Below are 16,645 nucleotides of genomic sequence, written 5' to 3' on the forward strand. Positions count from 1 at the left end.
ATGGACATTTTTTAAGCCTTAGACCTCTAGGTATCATATGCTTCATCAATATATTTTTCGTGGCCTGATTAATTCCACCAGAGTAGCATCTCCTTCCGCATAGAGGTTTTTAACTTGTCTAAAAGCAAAAATCATATCAAATACATCCAGACATTTTAGAGAAATACATGATGGGCAACCTTAGTTCTTTATCTTTTTTTGGTCTGGAACAAATTAATAAGAGTGTAAGAGGGAGTGATAGTTACTGTATTCTGCTCAAGCTGGTGGTGGTGGTGGATCCACGCTCTTGACATTAGTATTCCACACGGTTTGAATAATAGGATGGATATTTACCCTTTTGTGTGATAAGAATGATTCTTCTAATATTTTTTACAGTAGATATTTTTATTTCATAACATGGATAATTCTGATAATATAACCATTATTGCTGATAAGAATATTTCATTGTATCTACTAGTATGAAGGGTTATATCATAATTTTTCAGGCTGGGATGGCTGTCTTCAGTTTGGTATCTGTTTCTTTATCAATTAAGTTTAATTGTTTTAATAATTCAAGTAATTTCCACCCCCACTTGTGGTTTGATGGGCTGATTTATTATATATACTATATTTTGTTTTATGTACTGCATGCTTTGAGGAAGGCTTTCCCCGAAACATGTCAGCATCAGTAGATCCTGTACCATATTTCTTGTGACCAATAAAGAGAGAACATTGTGAAGCATTCGTGTAGCCGGCTGTATCTTCTTGAAGATGATTATGCTCTAAAGTTATACTGTGACCAAATAAAAACTGACTTCAACCACTTCTTAATTCTGTGTCTTGTGCAAATATGTCGTAGTTGGCTGCCCAGGTTTGCAAATACAGGTTTTGCAAACACATATAAAAACTGCTATATAGACTTTGCTTAATGAAAGACAGCCTGATTTACATCTATTTTTTTTTTTTGCTAATTTGATTGTATGTTTGCAAATGCTCAGTTCAAAACATATACTAAGTAATCAATGATAACTTTAATTTGTGTTACACACTCCCAGTTTTACAAACTTAGCAGTATTTACCCCCATTGCTGGTGCTCCTGGAAAACCTTGACTGCCCTGTAAAGAAAAAACACATCCTAATAATATGTGCTCCTATTAAATAGTACAGTCAAGCTAGTGTTCAAATGTAGTCTTTGTAGTAATGGAAATTCAGGTAGAAGTACTTCTTAAAAATGCTGCCAGCAAAACTGCCTGAAATTATTTTTTTTGCTTCCCACTAAAACCTACATTAGAACAATCAGGTTTACAATGAAAATGTATGTACTCTAAATCAATTGGTCTGTATTTCTTTGCTCATTGTTTAAGGAACAAGTGCTGGAAGCTGTGGTGGTAGGGGGGAACATGGTAGGATGCGTCTTATTCATAGCTCAGTAAACAGGCAGATGACTGTGAGAAGCTGGAATGCAATAATGGAGTTGTGTTGGTTCCTCCAATGTAAGAGTGGCATGTGACCCATAAAACTGATTAAACAAAATAAGGAATATGTTATGAGCAACAAAAGTAGGTAAGAAAAAAAGTTCAGGTATACGTGTTTCGACTACATTTTTAGCTATCTGACTAGAGTTTCACTTTAAGTTTCACTTTTAAACATGCAAAACACAAGATATTAAGTCTTTCATATGGAATTTTGCTGAAATACAATATGACTAGTCATTATTAAGACTTGAGAAAAAAAGGACCTAGTAATGAGTTAAGGACCTAGTACTGAGTATTTTATTTTAATAATTAGCTTTGTGTCTATCACATGAAATACAACATAGATGATCTATCTTACCTGGTCCCCTTTTTGCCCAATTGGACCTGGCAGTCCCTATTAGAAAAATAAAAGTCATATCATATCATGGTAAATACAGTGAGGTTTATTTACTAAAGCTGGAGGGTGCAAAATTAGGTGCACTTCCGCATTGGAACCAATCAGCTTCCAGGTTTTATTGCCAAAGCTTAATTGAACAAGGTTCAGCAGCTGAGGTTAAAAGCTGATTGGCTACCATGCACAGGTGCACCAGATTCTGATGATATTTGATGATATTAATACAATATATATATATATATATACACACATAGAGTATATAACAGTCCATTTGCAGTGTGCAGTAATGTATTGCACACATGACATGCCTACCTAACATATGAGAATTATTTATCCCAATGTGAAGGGAAAAATAATTGTTGAATATAGCAGCAAATTAAATTATTTCTTTTCTGCCACACTGCACTGTTGCTATATGCAGTTAGAGTAGTGTTCGACAAAACAAGACCCATAGTAAACTTGAAGAGCTCAGCAAATATCAGTAGCGAGCCAATCATGGCACTGAGTGACAAACCTGCTGCTTCAAAATAATAATGAAATGGTAAAGCAAAAGCAATTAAAGGTCACACCTAAGCAGAAATGGGGATGGCAAAACAGCTTTTTCATTTATGGTATATATTTAGATATTGCCAGTGAAATATCCATGCTTGGTAACCAATTATCACTAAAACAAAAAGAAAAAAAGCAAAGGATACTTACAGCTCTTCCTGCAGGCCCAATAGGACCTATATCACCACGTTCTCCCTGCAAATATATATTAAATATTAATATTACTTGGTTAGTTCAGATTTATAAAAGATTACATGATACTGTATAATAACAACTATCAGCAGAGTATAGTAGCTCAGTTCTCGTCTGGGTTCCAGATGTAAGAGGGGGCCAGACTCTCATTATTAACAACAGATGTATGAAATTACGTTGAATCATTTTCAAACACATCTTTCTTCCCATATGGATATACAATTTATATAGAAGAGAGATGTTTCTGAAGTACATGGTGAACAGTGATAAATGATGAATGGAAACAGAATTACATTTTATTTGGTTAGTCAAAACAAATGGGAAAAATATGCAGAAGTGTGTACACTATTTTCGATTCACTTATTATTATTTTGTGTAATATTCCATGTGGCCTATTCTTCTATACAATGACACCAAGAACAGATTTACTGAACTAATAGGCAAATGAGGTCATGTCCTATTTATGCTTTTTTGGAGGGCCTGAGGTGTTATTTTTATGTTTTTAGCTATAGTGATTTCACTATACTAAAGTGCAGATTTTTGTTGACTAAGTGTTGTTTACCTTGCCATGTTTTCTCTTGCCAAATTATTCTGACCCATCTACTCTCTCATCTCCACAACATAAGAACTGATCATTCTTAATATAAGGACTGGAAGCACTGGTGTAACCACAGGGGTCTAAGGAGTCACAGCAGTAACCCCGTACCTGCTCTGGGGGCTCGTGCAGCTGGTAGAGAATGGCTGTCAGACCAAATTCCCCATCCTCAGCTAATATTGTCACTGGGAACTCGGTCAGACTGTGAATGCACTCAGCAAAGTGAAAGCAAAGGGAAGTGTATTCCCTGAGTGCTGTGTTCTCTGCCTCCCCTTTCAGTGCAGTACCCAGCTGTGTCAGGGAAGGTACTATACTGCTCATGTTTTGAAAGACTGCATGTGTGTGTGTGTGTTTGTATGTATGTGTGTGTGTGTGTGTGTGTTTGTATGTATATGTATGTGTGTGTGTTTGTATGGAACAAATATAAATCAATATGCAGCACTAAACAACACAATAAATGAGTAGTATTCTTAATTCATAAATCCTGAACATTCAGATATATACCAAATAGTGATAATAGTGCAAGATTAGTGCAGTGATAACCACGTTTAAAACTTTGCTAATATAAATGTTTGAATTGGATAATGAAGTGGTGGTGGTAGTAACTCTAATCACATGAAGATAAAATTCATCAAAAATAGTGCTCGGTGTTCCGTGACTTCAATTGCTGTTGTGAAAATCCGGTACAATAATGCACTTACCAGAAGTACATATAATGAAAGCATTATATGTATATCATATATGTAGTATCATCAGGGTCTGGTCTATGGTTGCAGTATCATCTGGCTCTATGGTAGACTCTCAGAGATGAAACGACTCACACTCGGGGGTCACTTCAGGCTCACTTCGTCCAAACCAGCTCAAAAACCCTGGTAGCACTTTCCCAAATGGCTCCACCTTATGAGGCTCGCAAGAAACGAGCCAAGGGGCAAAATGGTACTGATAGTATAGTACCGCCAACGACGTTGCAACGAGAGAGCACACTGTCTTGCATGATGCGGCAAGTGACGTTCTCGCGCATGCGCCCGTCCCCCCGAGCGGCGCGACAGTCTTTATTAACTTGGCGTCCGTCCTCTGGGTGTCTTCTACCCCTTTGATAACATGCTTGATGTACAAAACATGTCACGGGAATCCAGCAAATTGACGACCTAGCCGCACACAGCCTATGAGGAAGGCCTGGCAGCCATTTGTATTACTACATGTGAAGTCATTATATTGTTTCAGTTTTGGTTCTATTTTCTTTTTTTTTTTTCCATAAAGTTTATTAATAAACTCAGAGCATACAATAAGTACAGGTAATACAAGGTATCAGTCGGAAATACAATAATGCACATACAGCGAACAAAAAGATACATAGCAATACATAGACAAAGAATCAGACGTAAGTCATCCAAGGGAAAAGAAAACAAGAGAAAAATGAGAACATGCGAACGCAGGAACATTAAAGGCATATCTGGTCTCAAGCCCTTATTCAGCATATTGGAATCACAGCACTGGCAGGGTCAATGATATATAATCTCAGTTACCGAGCAGCAGCAAAGAGCAGGGCCAGTGAGTCAAAGGTATGCGTTGGAAATGTATACAGTAGGTGTGGAGGGGGGGTGCAAGAGCTTGTAGGATATGGCCTTGTACTTTTGATGAAACTGACGTAACCCACTACAGGTTGCCAGCACGTGGGTAAAGGGTTCGGGAAAGGAGATATGTAAAAATAAAATATATGCACAGCTGGATTGCAGATAGGGAGTAGTGCTCCTATGAGTAGAGAAGTGTACCAAAATAGAAAGGGGAGAATGAAAGCTAAATTCTGAGTAAGAAAGCAGGGAAATGGGGATTAAGAATTTAAAAATAAGCATGAAAAAGAAGAGAAGAGAGGAGAAGAAGAAAAAGAAAAAAAAAAGGGGGGGAGGGAGATGGGGGGGTTGGGAAAGGGTCGGACGGGGAGGAGGAGTGGAGTAGTAGGAGGGTAGGTAAGTCACCTTTACTCGAGACTCACCGGGCATGAGAGATACACGCAACCCTGGCAGAGAAGCGAGCTGGGGACAGTTGCAGGCGTAGCAGGGTGCCAAGCGTATCTTGCTCCAAGCAGTACAGGACATCGAGACAAAGGACCTCAATCACAACCTTTAAAAAACAGAGAGCCGATATATCACCAGAAACACTAAGGGGTATCAGAGAGATTCAGAATCAATCAGCAAGGCCCATGAAAGAACGATATTCAGGGGTCGTTCGGAAGTGAATCCAACAGGACCACGTATGAGTAAATTTAGTAGGGTTATCCAGAGAAGAAACAATCAGCTCTTCCATTTCAGCAATTCTGTTCAAGCATATGAACCAATCTCACACTGTGGGGGGGTGAAGAGACCCCCAGAGAACCGGTAAGCAGAGTTTGGCCACGTTAAGCATATGCATAGCCAGAGATTTGAAATATAGACGTTCGGGAAGCGGAGTGTGGTGGAGGAGGAGTTGGGCCGGAGAGAATTTAATATCAAGAGTAGACACCGAAGAAGTAATCCGATGTACCTCCTGCCAAAAGGGCTGAACCATAGGGCAGTCCCACCAGATATGAAGAAGAGATCCAACAGGAGCCCCACATCTCCAACAAATACTGGGTCTGGATGGATTAAAATGATGGATTCTAGAAGGTGTATTTTACCAACATGTCGCCAACTTGTATCCGTTTTCTTGTGCCGAAACATTCAAGGAGCACTTATGAGAAAAGGTAAAGATTTGGTCCCAATCAGAGGAAGAAAAGTCAATGTTTAAGTCTCTTTTCCAAGCTTTGCAGGCGGGAAGTGAATCAGAGGTTCTGTCACCAAGAAGAAGCAGATAGGTAAATGATACTAAATGCCTCCGTGGTTCAGCCTCTGAACAGAGTGACTCAAAGGAGGTGAGAGGGCGGACCCATTTATGGCGATAAGCAGGAGAGAGAAGAAAATGTCTGATTTGAAGATAGGCCCAAAAGGGAAAGGTGAGATCACCCATAGTACTTGCCAGGGCAGAACAAGACTTCAGCTAACCTTTGTGAAAAAATTGGCTTGCTAAAACTTGACTGTGTGGCCAATGTGCTGATGGAAAGGACTTATGCATACCGGGAGGGAAGTCCGGATTGAGGCAAAGAGAAGTTAGTGGGTTGGGGGCATCTGAAATGGAGGCCGATTTACAGGCTAAGCGAAAGGTTTTAAGGGAAGGACCAATTATTGGATGTAGGAGGAGGTCTTGAGGAATGTGTTTGGTCAGAAGCCATGGGATCGATGCCAAGGGGGAAGTGGAACAAGATTGTTCCAGCTGGACCCACGCTTTGGTAAAGTGAATATTCCAATCAATTATCCTAGTAAGATGGCAGGCCCGATGGTAGAGTTGCAGGTCAGGTAATCCAATCCCCCCTTTGGATTTGGGGAGCACAAGTTGGGAGAAGGAAATACGTGGGCGTTTATGATTCCAGAGAAAAAGAGAGCACATTCTTCTGCATGAAACGAAAAAGGCGGGTGGTAAATGGATAGGTAAGGTTTTAAATAGATAAAGGAGGCGCGGGAAGATATTCATTTTTAGTATAGCAGCCCTACCAAACCAGGAGAAGCATGGGCGATGGCTCGGATGGCACCAAGGGTTGGAAGAAAGTTTTTGACGTAAAGATCAGAGAGGTTACTCCTAAGCTGTATTCCCAGATAGGTAAGGGAGTCCCTTTCCCATTGAAATGGGAACTGTGACTGACAAAAGGAAACCAGGTCTGGAGGAAGAGTAATGTTTAAGGCATAGGATTTGGAATTATTAATTTTGAGGTTCGAGATATATTGAAAAAAGGAAAAATCCTTAAGTAGGTTGGGCAAGGTGATCCGGGGCTCCGTCAAAAACAAAAGAATGTCGTCTGCGTAGGTAGCAAGTTTGTATTCCTTGTTCGCCAAGGAAATACCCCTGATATCTGGGTTTAAGCAGAGTTTGCGTAACAATGGTTCTAGTGATATCACAAAAAGAAGCGGGGATAGGGGGCGTACCATTTTCAAGAGGGAATGGATGAGATAGATGCCCATTCACACGGACCTGAGTCGTTGTACCAGAATACAGTGCCATAATGAAATTGAGCATGGTGTCCCCTAAACCAATCGCCTGTAGGGATGCCTTTAAGTAATCCCAGGACACCCTATCAAAAGCCTTCTCGGCATCTAGGGAAAGAATATATCCTGGACTGCGAGAGTCGTGAACAATCGTGAAGCCGGGGGAGAAGGTTAAGAGCCTTGATGGTGTTATCCCTTGCTTCCCTTCCCGGGATGAAGCCCACTTGGTCAAGGTCAATTAGGGAGGGTAACAAGGGAAGGAGACGGTTGGCTAGGATCTTTGCGTAGATTTTGATGTCTACGTTCAAAAGAGAGATGGGTCTATAATTGGTAACCAAAGTGACATCTTTACCTTCTTTGGGGATGACAGTGATATGAGCTTCCAGGAGGGGATGATGTTACGTGGAGGGTGAAAAGAAAGTGTTGAAGGCGGAGAGGAAGGGTCCACTCAAAATATCTAGAAACTCCTTGTAATATGCCACAGAAAAACCATCAGGGCCCGGGCTTTTACCAGGTTTCATTTGCTGGACTGCTCGAAAGAGTTCCTCCAACCGTGATATGATGTTCCAAATCCTGAACAGTATCGTCAGGTAGAGTGGAAGGAATATAGAGGTGAAGAAAGTCAGAGATTAGGGTTTCTCTAGGCTTATTGGCCTCAGAAGGGCGACATTCTGGAGGGAGATTGTATAATGTTTTGTAGTATTGCTCGAAGTGAGATGCTATATCCGCATTTGAGGTGACCAAAGAGCCATCCGAGCCCCTAATCTTGTGAACCGTTAAACTCGACTTTTTTGTCTGGGGGAATCTGGCTAAGAATCTCCCGCTTTTGTTAGCAAATTCATAAAAAAGTTTGTGCGACAAAATGAATCTGTGCTTAGCTGCCTTGCCTAGTTTGTTTAAGAGCTGTGTGCGGGTGTCCATAAGATCAGATAAAGTCGAGGCGGCCTGATTATGTTTGTGCGCCTTTTTCAAGAATTTAATGCGATCTAAGAGTTGTTGTAAGCGAGTCTGTTTCTCTTTTTTACGTTTTGTGGCCATAGCTATTAGGACTCCTCGAATGATGCATTTATGTGCCTCCCATTGAGTTAACAAAGGTATCTGGAGTTTGATTGTTCGAAAAGTAGTCCGTTAATTGGGAGCGAACCTCTGCTTCATTGGCCGAGTCAGAAAGAAGAGAGGCATCCAAACGCCATATCTTAGAACGGAAATGTTTCTCCGGAAATCGTAATGTCATAGTGATAGGGTGATGATCAGAGAGGATCATCAGTTCAATGGAAGAATCATGGAGGAAAGAGAGGTCAGCTTGCGTGATAAAGAGGTAATCGATTCTGGAATACTTGTTGTGTGGAGGGGAGAAAAATGTATAGTCTTTGACATTCGGGTGGAGGACTCGCCAAGAGTCCTGAAGTTGCAGATCTTGAAATTGAGTGTGAATCTGTCTAATGGATTTATATGGCAAGAAAGAGCTTCCCGAGGAAGAGTCCAATAAAGGGCATAGGGGAACGTTAAGATCACCTCCCAAGATTAGGATACCCGTCTGGAAGGAGGAGAGTGAAGAGGTAATGAAGCAGAAAAAGGATACCTGTCTAGTGTTGGGTGCGTAAAGATTTGCTAAAGTGATGGGCCTATTGGCAAAATTACCTTTTAGAAACAGGAATCTACCATCCGGATCCGGAAGTGACTCCGAGATAACCAGAGGGAGGTGCTTTGCAATCAAAATGGAAACACCTTTAGATTTAGCATGAGGGTTAGGAGCATGATAAACTGTCGGAAAACGGGAGTTAGTAAGCTTGGGTATGGCATCGTGTTGGAAGTGCATTTCCTGAAGAAAAACAATATCCGCTCTCTGTTTAAAAAGGTGCGAAAGCAGGAGAGAGCGCTTTTCAAGGGTATTCAGACCCTTCACATTAATAGACAGAACTTTCAGCAAAAGATGTCCTGACAGGGAGTTGAGAGAAGGCATGTCCGGGAGAGTAAAGGGAACCTAAAGGGATGGGAAAGGGGGTATGGGGAAGAGAGAGAAGAGGGAAAGAAAAAAAAAAGGGGGGGGGAGAGGGGAAGGAAAAGAAAGGAAATGAAAAAGGAGAGGGAAATGAGGGAAGAAAAGAGAGAGAGATAACCAGCAGTGGGGGTAGACCAGCTGACCCACCAAGATACAGGAAGGAGGAAAGAAGAACAAGAAAGAAGAAGAAGGGGTAGGAGGAAAATAGCAGAAAGAGGAACAAGGAATGAAAGGAGATGAGAGGCAGAGGACAAGGGAGTAAAGACAGCCGGAAAAAGTTCAGCGAGAGCTCTCAAAGCTCGCTGTGTGGGAAACACGGTGGACTTAGATCCATAAAGAAAGAGTCCAGCGGGCCATGGACCTTAAAAAATGCAAGAATCGGGGAGGGAGGGTGAGCACAATTCGTTTGAATGAAGATATAGATGGGGGCACAACCACCATCATCCGACATAATGGGCGAGGTAAGACGCAGCAACAAGCTTAGGGATATCAGAAAGAAAATGTAATAAATGTCATGAGGGCAAGGAAACCGAATATATATCATTAGGGTGTATAGTGGTGGAAGCATTGTATGTAGGGAAATGAGAAAATGCACATCTAAGTGGAATGCAGTCGTGGCATGATCCTAAAGTTATGGGCAGAGTTGTGGTATCGTAGATGTGCCGTGGTAGGGCCAGTGTGCGAGTCCATGCTAAAAATAAAACATCAGTGAAAGCCAGATGGAAAACCTGCATATCATTAAGATGAAAAGCAAATCGTATCATAATCTGTTTATGGCAAAAACAATGCAACATCACAGAAACAGCAGGGCAAGCATTCAAAAAAAAAAACAGCAACCATCAAAGGAAACAATTGGTAAAAATGAGACATAGTGCACCATTTCTTTTTGGAACCCTAAGGTATCTCTCATCTGTCCTAACTCTTCTCTTCCCGGCTCCCTCTCAAAAACTCAAACCATCCATCTCCCACCCCGCTCCCGCAGGACTCCATGACATTCTAAAAATCAAGTAACACCTCGTGTCTAAAAAGAAAAAATAGCAGGAGGTAGGCAAGGGGAGAGGGAAGAGGATGGGACCAGGGGGGAGCTCAGCAGAAACTCTGAATGATGGTTTCAAAACTTGTAAGCAGTAAATGTGGTTTAGATGGGTGTTATGACATGAGGTGAAGGAGGGGGCCGGACCCCGCAGGGAACAACACCTGGAGAGTGTAACAAGGTGATACTTGATTTCAAACAGATATGTAACATAATAATAGTATGGAAATGACAGCCGGGGTCCCAGATCCCCTCCTCCCCCCAACCCAGTCTCCCCCCACCATCCCACACCACCCCTGGAAAAGCTATAAAGGCGAGCTGGAGTATGAAACCTCTCACAGTGAACTCTAATGAAGAACAGTAGGGATCATGGTCAGGGAAATACAGACAATATGTAATGGAGGGCATGGAATTCACCTTTGACCACTGCAAGATCATCAAAAGACCCCTGGGAGGCCATACAACCAAACAGGGGCCGGGCATAGAGGGTCTGGAGATCCATACTCTCCAGAGACTCTATGCTGCGGACAAATCAGTATATACATTACAAACAGGGCTAGAGAAAGACTGTATGACCATCCCCCAGGCTTCCATCAGAGGTAGTGAAAATGCAGCAATAAAAAGGCCAGTGACATGGAGGGTGCCTGCGGAGGTACATCAGGACTGGCGGTCCATTGAAGAAGCTGAGACGGAGAGGGAACAGGTTTTCATGATCGATGAGGCGAATTTGGCAACATCTGCAGGGGCATCAAAAGACCTGGACCAGGGCGGATGGGTTAGAGAGCAGAAAATGAAAGGGTGAAGGTGTCCAGTTAAGGGGCCAAATAGGACCCGAGGTGCTACTGGCATGGTCCTGGAGTCGGATGAGAGGGATCCGGTAAGATCATAATCTGGATAAGTATTGCTGATGAGAGAAAGTCAGGGAAAAGATCGAAGAAAGGCCTTTAGGCATCATGGCGGGGTCTGCGATGTGCAGGAGAGGCCGTCAGGCTGTTGTTGGTGGTGGAGCCTCTGGCAGGAACTCTCGGAGGAGTGGAAGGGACCGATCGGCGGCGGCAGAGATGGGGGCCTTGCCAATCCATGTCACTTGGTACTCGACCAGATTCAGTAGCATTTGGAAGACGCAAGGATCTGTACCAATCTGGAAGCTCAACTAGAGGAATGTCCAGTGCAGAACAGAAGCTGGGGAGATCCTATGGAACTCGCAGGTAGGCTGTGCGCCCCTGAGCTTGAGCGAAGAGACAGAATGGAAATCGCCACCTGTATGGTATGTTATGAGAGTGAAGTGTGTCCAGCAGGGGGCGAAGTTCTCGCCTTTGTTGCAAGGTTATGGAGAAGAGGTCCTGGAACAGGTGTATCTCATTACCCTGAAATAAAAGGCGTCTTCTTTCTCTGGCCCTTCTGAGAATGTCTTCTTTCATTGGAAAGCTGACCAAGCAACACACCACATCTCATGGGGGGTCAGAATCTCTGCCTCTGGAGCGAAGCGCTCTGTGTGCACGTTCCAGATCAATGGGTGCAGCAGGTGAACGGCCCAGCAGATGATTGAAGATCGCAATGACTGTTTTGGGGATGTCGCTCAGATCCACCGATTCAGGCAAGCCACGCAATCTGATATTATGTCTGCGACCTCTATTATCCAGATCTTCAATCTGTCTATAAAAATCACGGATATGAGATGTGTGCGATACTGACAACTGATGTATCTCCACTATGGCATCAGCATTAGATCTGCTTGTGAATTCCACCTCCTCTATTCTTGTACTTAACAAATGAAGGTCTTCCCTTCGGTCACTGAGGTCTGTGGTAAAAGTAGATTTAATGTCAGCTGCAACTGCCTGCAGATCTCTTAAAGAAAGTGTATGAGTGTCTGAAGAGAGATCATGCTGTGGGACAGATGCAATGCCAGCCCCAGTGTCTGTGCTCTGAGCACATGTTGTTGTAGTGGAGGGAGGAGGGGGGGAGAGGGGGATGCTGCATGTGGCCTGTCCCTCTGCTGAGAGCTGAACAGCTCCTGAATATGTCTGGACTGCTGGGGGATATGTGCCCGTGGGGAGTGGGAACGGGAGCCGGAGACCTTCCGGTCCACTTTCCCCATCATGTAATGGCTCTGTCTCACCCGCTCCTCTACTAATATCGATGCAAGGTCTCTGGCTGGCAGGAGCTCCTGTATCACACGACCATCTTGGATCTCGGCAGACCACGCCCCCCTCTATTTTCTATTACAATAAACATACTACACTATTAGTACCATTTTGCCTCTTGGCTCGTTTCTTGCGAGCCTCATAAGGTGGAGCCATTTGGGAAGGTGCTACCAGGGTTTTTGAGCTGGTTTGGACAAATCTGTGGGCCTGAGGTGACCCCCGAGTGTGAGTCGTCTCCTCTCTGAGAGTCTATCATAGAGCCATATGATACTGCAACCATAAACCAGACCCTGATGATACTACATATATGATATACATATAATGCTTTCATTATATGTACTTCTGGTAAGTGCATTATTGTACCGGATTTTCACAACAGCAATTGAAGTCACAGAACACCGAGCACTATTTTTGATTAATTTTATCTTTATGTGATTAGACTCACTACCACCACCACTTCATTATCCAATTCAAACATTTATATTAGCAACATTTTAAATGTGAAGATTGACTTCAGTTATCACTGCACTAATCTTGCACTGTTATCAGTGCTTACGCATTTTGTATATATCTGAATGTTCAGGATTTATGAATTAAGAATACTATTTGTTTATTGTGTTGTTTAGCGTTGCATATCGATTTATATTTGTAACTCTGAGGTGCTGAGGATTGCCTTTATATGCTAGCTGCTTCTCATTAGATTGTAGTGTTGCGCTCACATCTGTATCTGATATTTTGTGACTGTTTGTATGTAAGTTTGTGTGTGTATGGAGGGGTATATGTGTGTGTGGGTGTTTGTATGTGTGTATGTGTTTGTATGTGTGTTTGTATGTGTGTGTTTGTGTGTCTGTCTGCATGTGTGTTTCTATGTGGGTTTATGCAGTTGCAGCACCACCAGGGTCACAAAGGTCGCACTTTTGACTGGGCCCTGGCATTCCACCACTGTGGGGGCCCCAAGAAAGGTCCCACTGTGGATCAATGAAAAGGGCTCAAGGCTCAGAGGGAAGGGCCCTGGGTTCAGAGGGAAGGGCTCCAGGACCAGAGGAAATGGGCCTGGGATTGATGGAAGGGGGGGTCTTCGTGGTTTCTTGCACTGGGGCCCTGAAGGTTCTAGTTACGCCTCTTATTGGAAAGGCTAACTACACTCTATCAAACAACACAGGAGGTCTGGATATAGGACCACTCTGATTTCTTGACATGATCAACAGGTATTTTTTATATATCAAACAAATATAACAAAACACTTTTATTGGCATATTTAACCGGTAAACAGGGAGCAAATACGAGAAGTTTATTGTTTATCTTAATAAATATAGTTATATTTCCATAATATTGAGTAAAAGTGGACATAAGTACTCCTAAACTACTGTGTTAACAAAAATCTGCTAAAAGGGGAAGAGTCTGGACCTCTGTCAGCTTTGTATTGCATCTAATGTGCCTGTCGCTATCTGCTGGACAACAAGGTTTTGTCCTTTTTTTTGTTTGGCTTAAAGTTTGTATTTCATTTTGTTTTTAAGCTGGACTTATTTTTTACACAATTTTTTTAATGCAAAATGAGAATCTCTGTCAGGCCCTTATTAAGAACCATTTCCTTTCATTTCTACCTAATGCCCAAACTGAAGAAAAATGCTATCTATGAGTACTGTGTTGCCCTAGAATAAATACCAGAAAGCTGGTGTTCTTGGATGGAATGATGAGCTAGAAAAAAGAATAGAAACAAAGAGTAGAGAGAGTGAATGAAAAGGAAGCAGTTAAGGAACTGAGAGGGGAAAAGAGTAGATGAGTGAGGGATTGGAATGGAGATCTCCCCTGGGGCTCAGAGAGTTCACTTCAGTCAACCACAGGGCCTTCAGATCAGTAATATAGTATTATAAAATTATTTTGCACTCACCTTTTCACCTTTTTCACCATCTTGCCCCTTTTTGCCCTAAATGAATAGTGCGAGATTATAAAATCTGTTTTGTCTCTTAAAAATCTCTTTGAATTTTGAATCACATGGTAAGGAAGCAGCAAGAGACAATTTAAAAAAATTAAAAAGATGTGTGGCTCAGTCCACAGATCATAGAAAAGTTATTAGTATAGCCATCAGCATACACCAAATGAACATAAAAAACATAAATAAATACCATAAATATTGGGTAGAAAAAGATACTTGTACTTACCGTAAAATATTTTTCATCAAGTTTTTTGAGGTACATAGGAATGTAAAAATTCTAACAGAGAATGTTAAGCCAGCCCCTGTATGACCCTACCTCCAACCGTCATGTCTCAGGTTTGTAATCAAGCAGTACAAGGTCAATAACAAGGGGGGGAGGGTTGTGTCCCTCAATGGACTTCAAGAAAAAGATTTACCAGTAAGTACAAAAATCTTATTTTCTTTATCCCCATTGAGCAAGGGCCACTGAGGGAGCTGACAGATGTGGAGACAATGGTACTATGGTGTCTGAAGGGATCACCAAATGTACAAAAGAAAAAACAAAAATGGATTTGCCATGACAAAGGGGAGTATTAACCTGGTGATCTAGACCAGAACAGGTATTTAAACTAAGGGCAAACTGCTACCTAAAGAATGGTGGGAATCATTTAGCAATGTGGAAAATAACCACTCAACCACTGTAACAAAAAAGGGTGGAGCAATAAACTACCTGAATAGGAGAGAAAAACACAAACCAAGAGCTAAAAAGGCCAACACAAGGGAAAGATTTATTTGGTCAATTCCAGAGATAAAACTCCTATGGAAAAGTTTGAAAGATATCCCATGAAAAAATAATTTGGACAACTGGAGTAAAAGCCTAAGCCTAGCATACCTAACCCTAGATCTGCTGCTTCCGTGGGAGGTAGATTGTGACTGTCTTTGAGTTACTGCTCTTTGTTAGCATTAGATGAAGAATAGGGTTCTTCCATCCCATCCACAGATCTCCTGCATTGAAGCAGGCGTACAATCCTTCCTCCAGAGATTGCCAAGTGCAGAACAAAAGTGATATCTTCTCTTAAAGGGATAGTAAATTCTTCTTGGGTATATCCTGGTCATCCCAAGCTCACAGCCAAAAAGCCATTTGATGGATCATCATATGGATTAACAAATCTGAGTCACTGCCAACAGTGGATGGAAAGTCACTCCAGAAGATTCAAACTAAGACCTAAGTAGAGGGTGCAACTGTCTGTCATTGAAATCCATAAGAATATCAGAACATTTGGTTGGGTGGTATGCTATTTAACGTGGATGACTAGAGTGTCAGTATGTGAAAGCCACTCAGACTGTCAGGGTTCTGAGGCATATGTAGAAGTGAGGAGGGTCAGAAATAGATTTTGTCATGGATGGTGCTTGAGCATGCTTAGAGCATCTGCAAGTAGATTGTTCCATTATTTCTGAACAGAATGATAAAAATATTGTAATGGATATTAGGGGGTCTTTTGTACACATGGGAGGTCTCTTCCTCATGACTCCTAACTCATTAAATAACATTTAATAACATAAAGTTGAACTCCAGGACTGATCTTTTTTTACTTAAATTGTTTTCACTGTTACATTTAACCCTTCATAGCTTACATTTGGAGGGAAGGGAACACATCCCCAGTGACCCCTGCCAGTGTACGCTATAAATAATTAAATTTAACCAAGAGGACCATTCCTGGAGTTCAGCTTTAAGTTATTAAATGTTATTTAATGAGTTATGACATATTAAATAGGCTGAATATGCACTCTTCGAACGTAAGTTAAAGCAGTGAAAATATATTCTTATTGTTTTAGACCAAGGCTTTATTTCTTCAGAAAGTTAGGATGGGCTAAATAATTAGAGATAGATTGCTATTTTATCCACACATTTGCATTAATGGCTTGTACTGGCCTAAACAAAATACATAAATCCGAGCACTGATTTAAATAAAGGCTGCAAGTTTTCTTACCCTTAATCCAGCTTGTCCTTCAATTCCTTGCAAACCTTGTACACCCTTTAAAAACAAAGTAAGAATACATTTCTAAGGAACAAATTTAGACATTACTTTTTTATGGAATGATTCTTGTTGGTAATATCATCTCTATTTAGAGATCCCAATCTCTATTGATTTCTGTGCGCATGACTCTTAAATACATTACTAGTTACAGTTCTTTAAATGATGAAAATTAATATTTGATGACCAAGATATTATATTTGATAATATACATGATAATATATCAATAGAAGATTATTATGCACAATAAAATGGCCTAAATGAATAGGAGTAACCAAA

General features: G+C 41.5%; 1 protein-coding gene across 1 annotated transcript in view; it reads right to left on the reverse strand.

Moving 5' to 3' along the window:
* LOC149462377 (uncharacterized) overlaps positions 1 to 16,645 on the reverse strand; it is a 459,390-nt gene that overhangs the window by 274,235 nt on the left and 168,510 nt on the right. The window contains exons 40-44 of the mRNA XM_089676871.1: positions 16,322 to 16,366; positions 14,307 to 14,342; positions 2,548 to 2,592; positions 1,813 to 1,848; positions 1,059 to 1,094 (exon numbers count right to left, since the gene is read on the reverse strand). Coding sequence (XP_089532997.1) covers positions 1,059 to 1,094; positions 1,813 to 1,848; positions 2,548 to 2,592; positions 14,307 to 14,342; positions 16,322 to 16,366 — 198 coding nt within the window. The remainder of the gene's footprint in view (positions 1 to 1,058; positions 1,095 to 1,812; positions 1,849 to 2,547; positions 2,593 to 14,306; positions 14,343 to 16,321; positions 16,367 to 16,645) is intronic.

The sequence above is a fragment of the Staurois parvus genome, unplaced genomic scaffold, assembly GCF_062004578.1.
Source record: "Staurois parvus isolate SC_StPar_1 unplaced genomic scaffold, SC_StPar_1.0 ptg000175l, whole genome shotgun sequence".
NCBI classification, from domain to species: Eukaryota; Metazoa; Chordata; class Amphibia; order Anura; family Ranidae; genus Staurois; species Staurois parvus.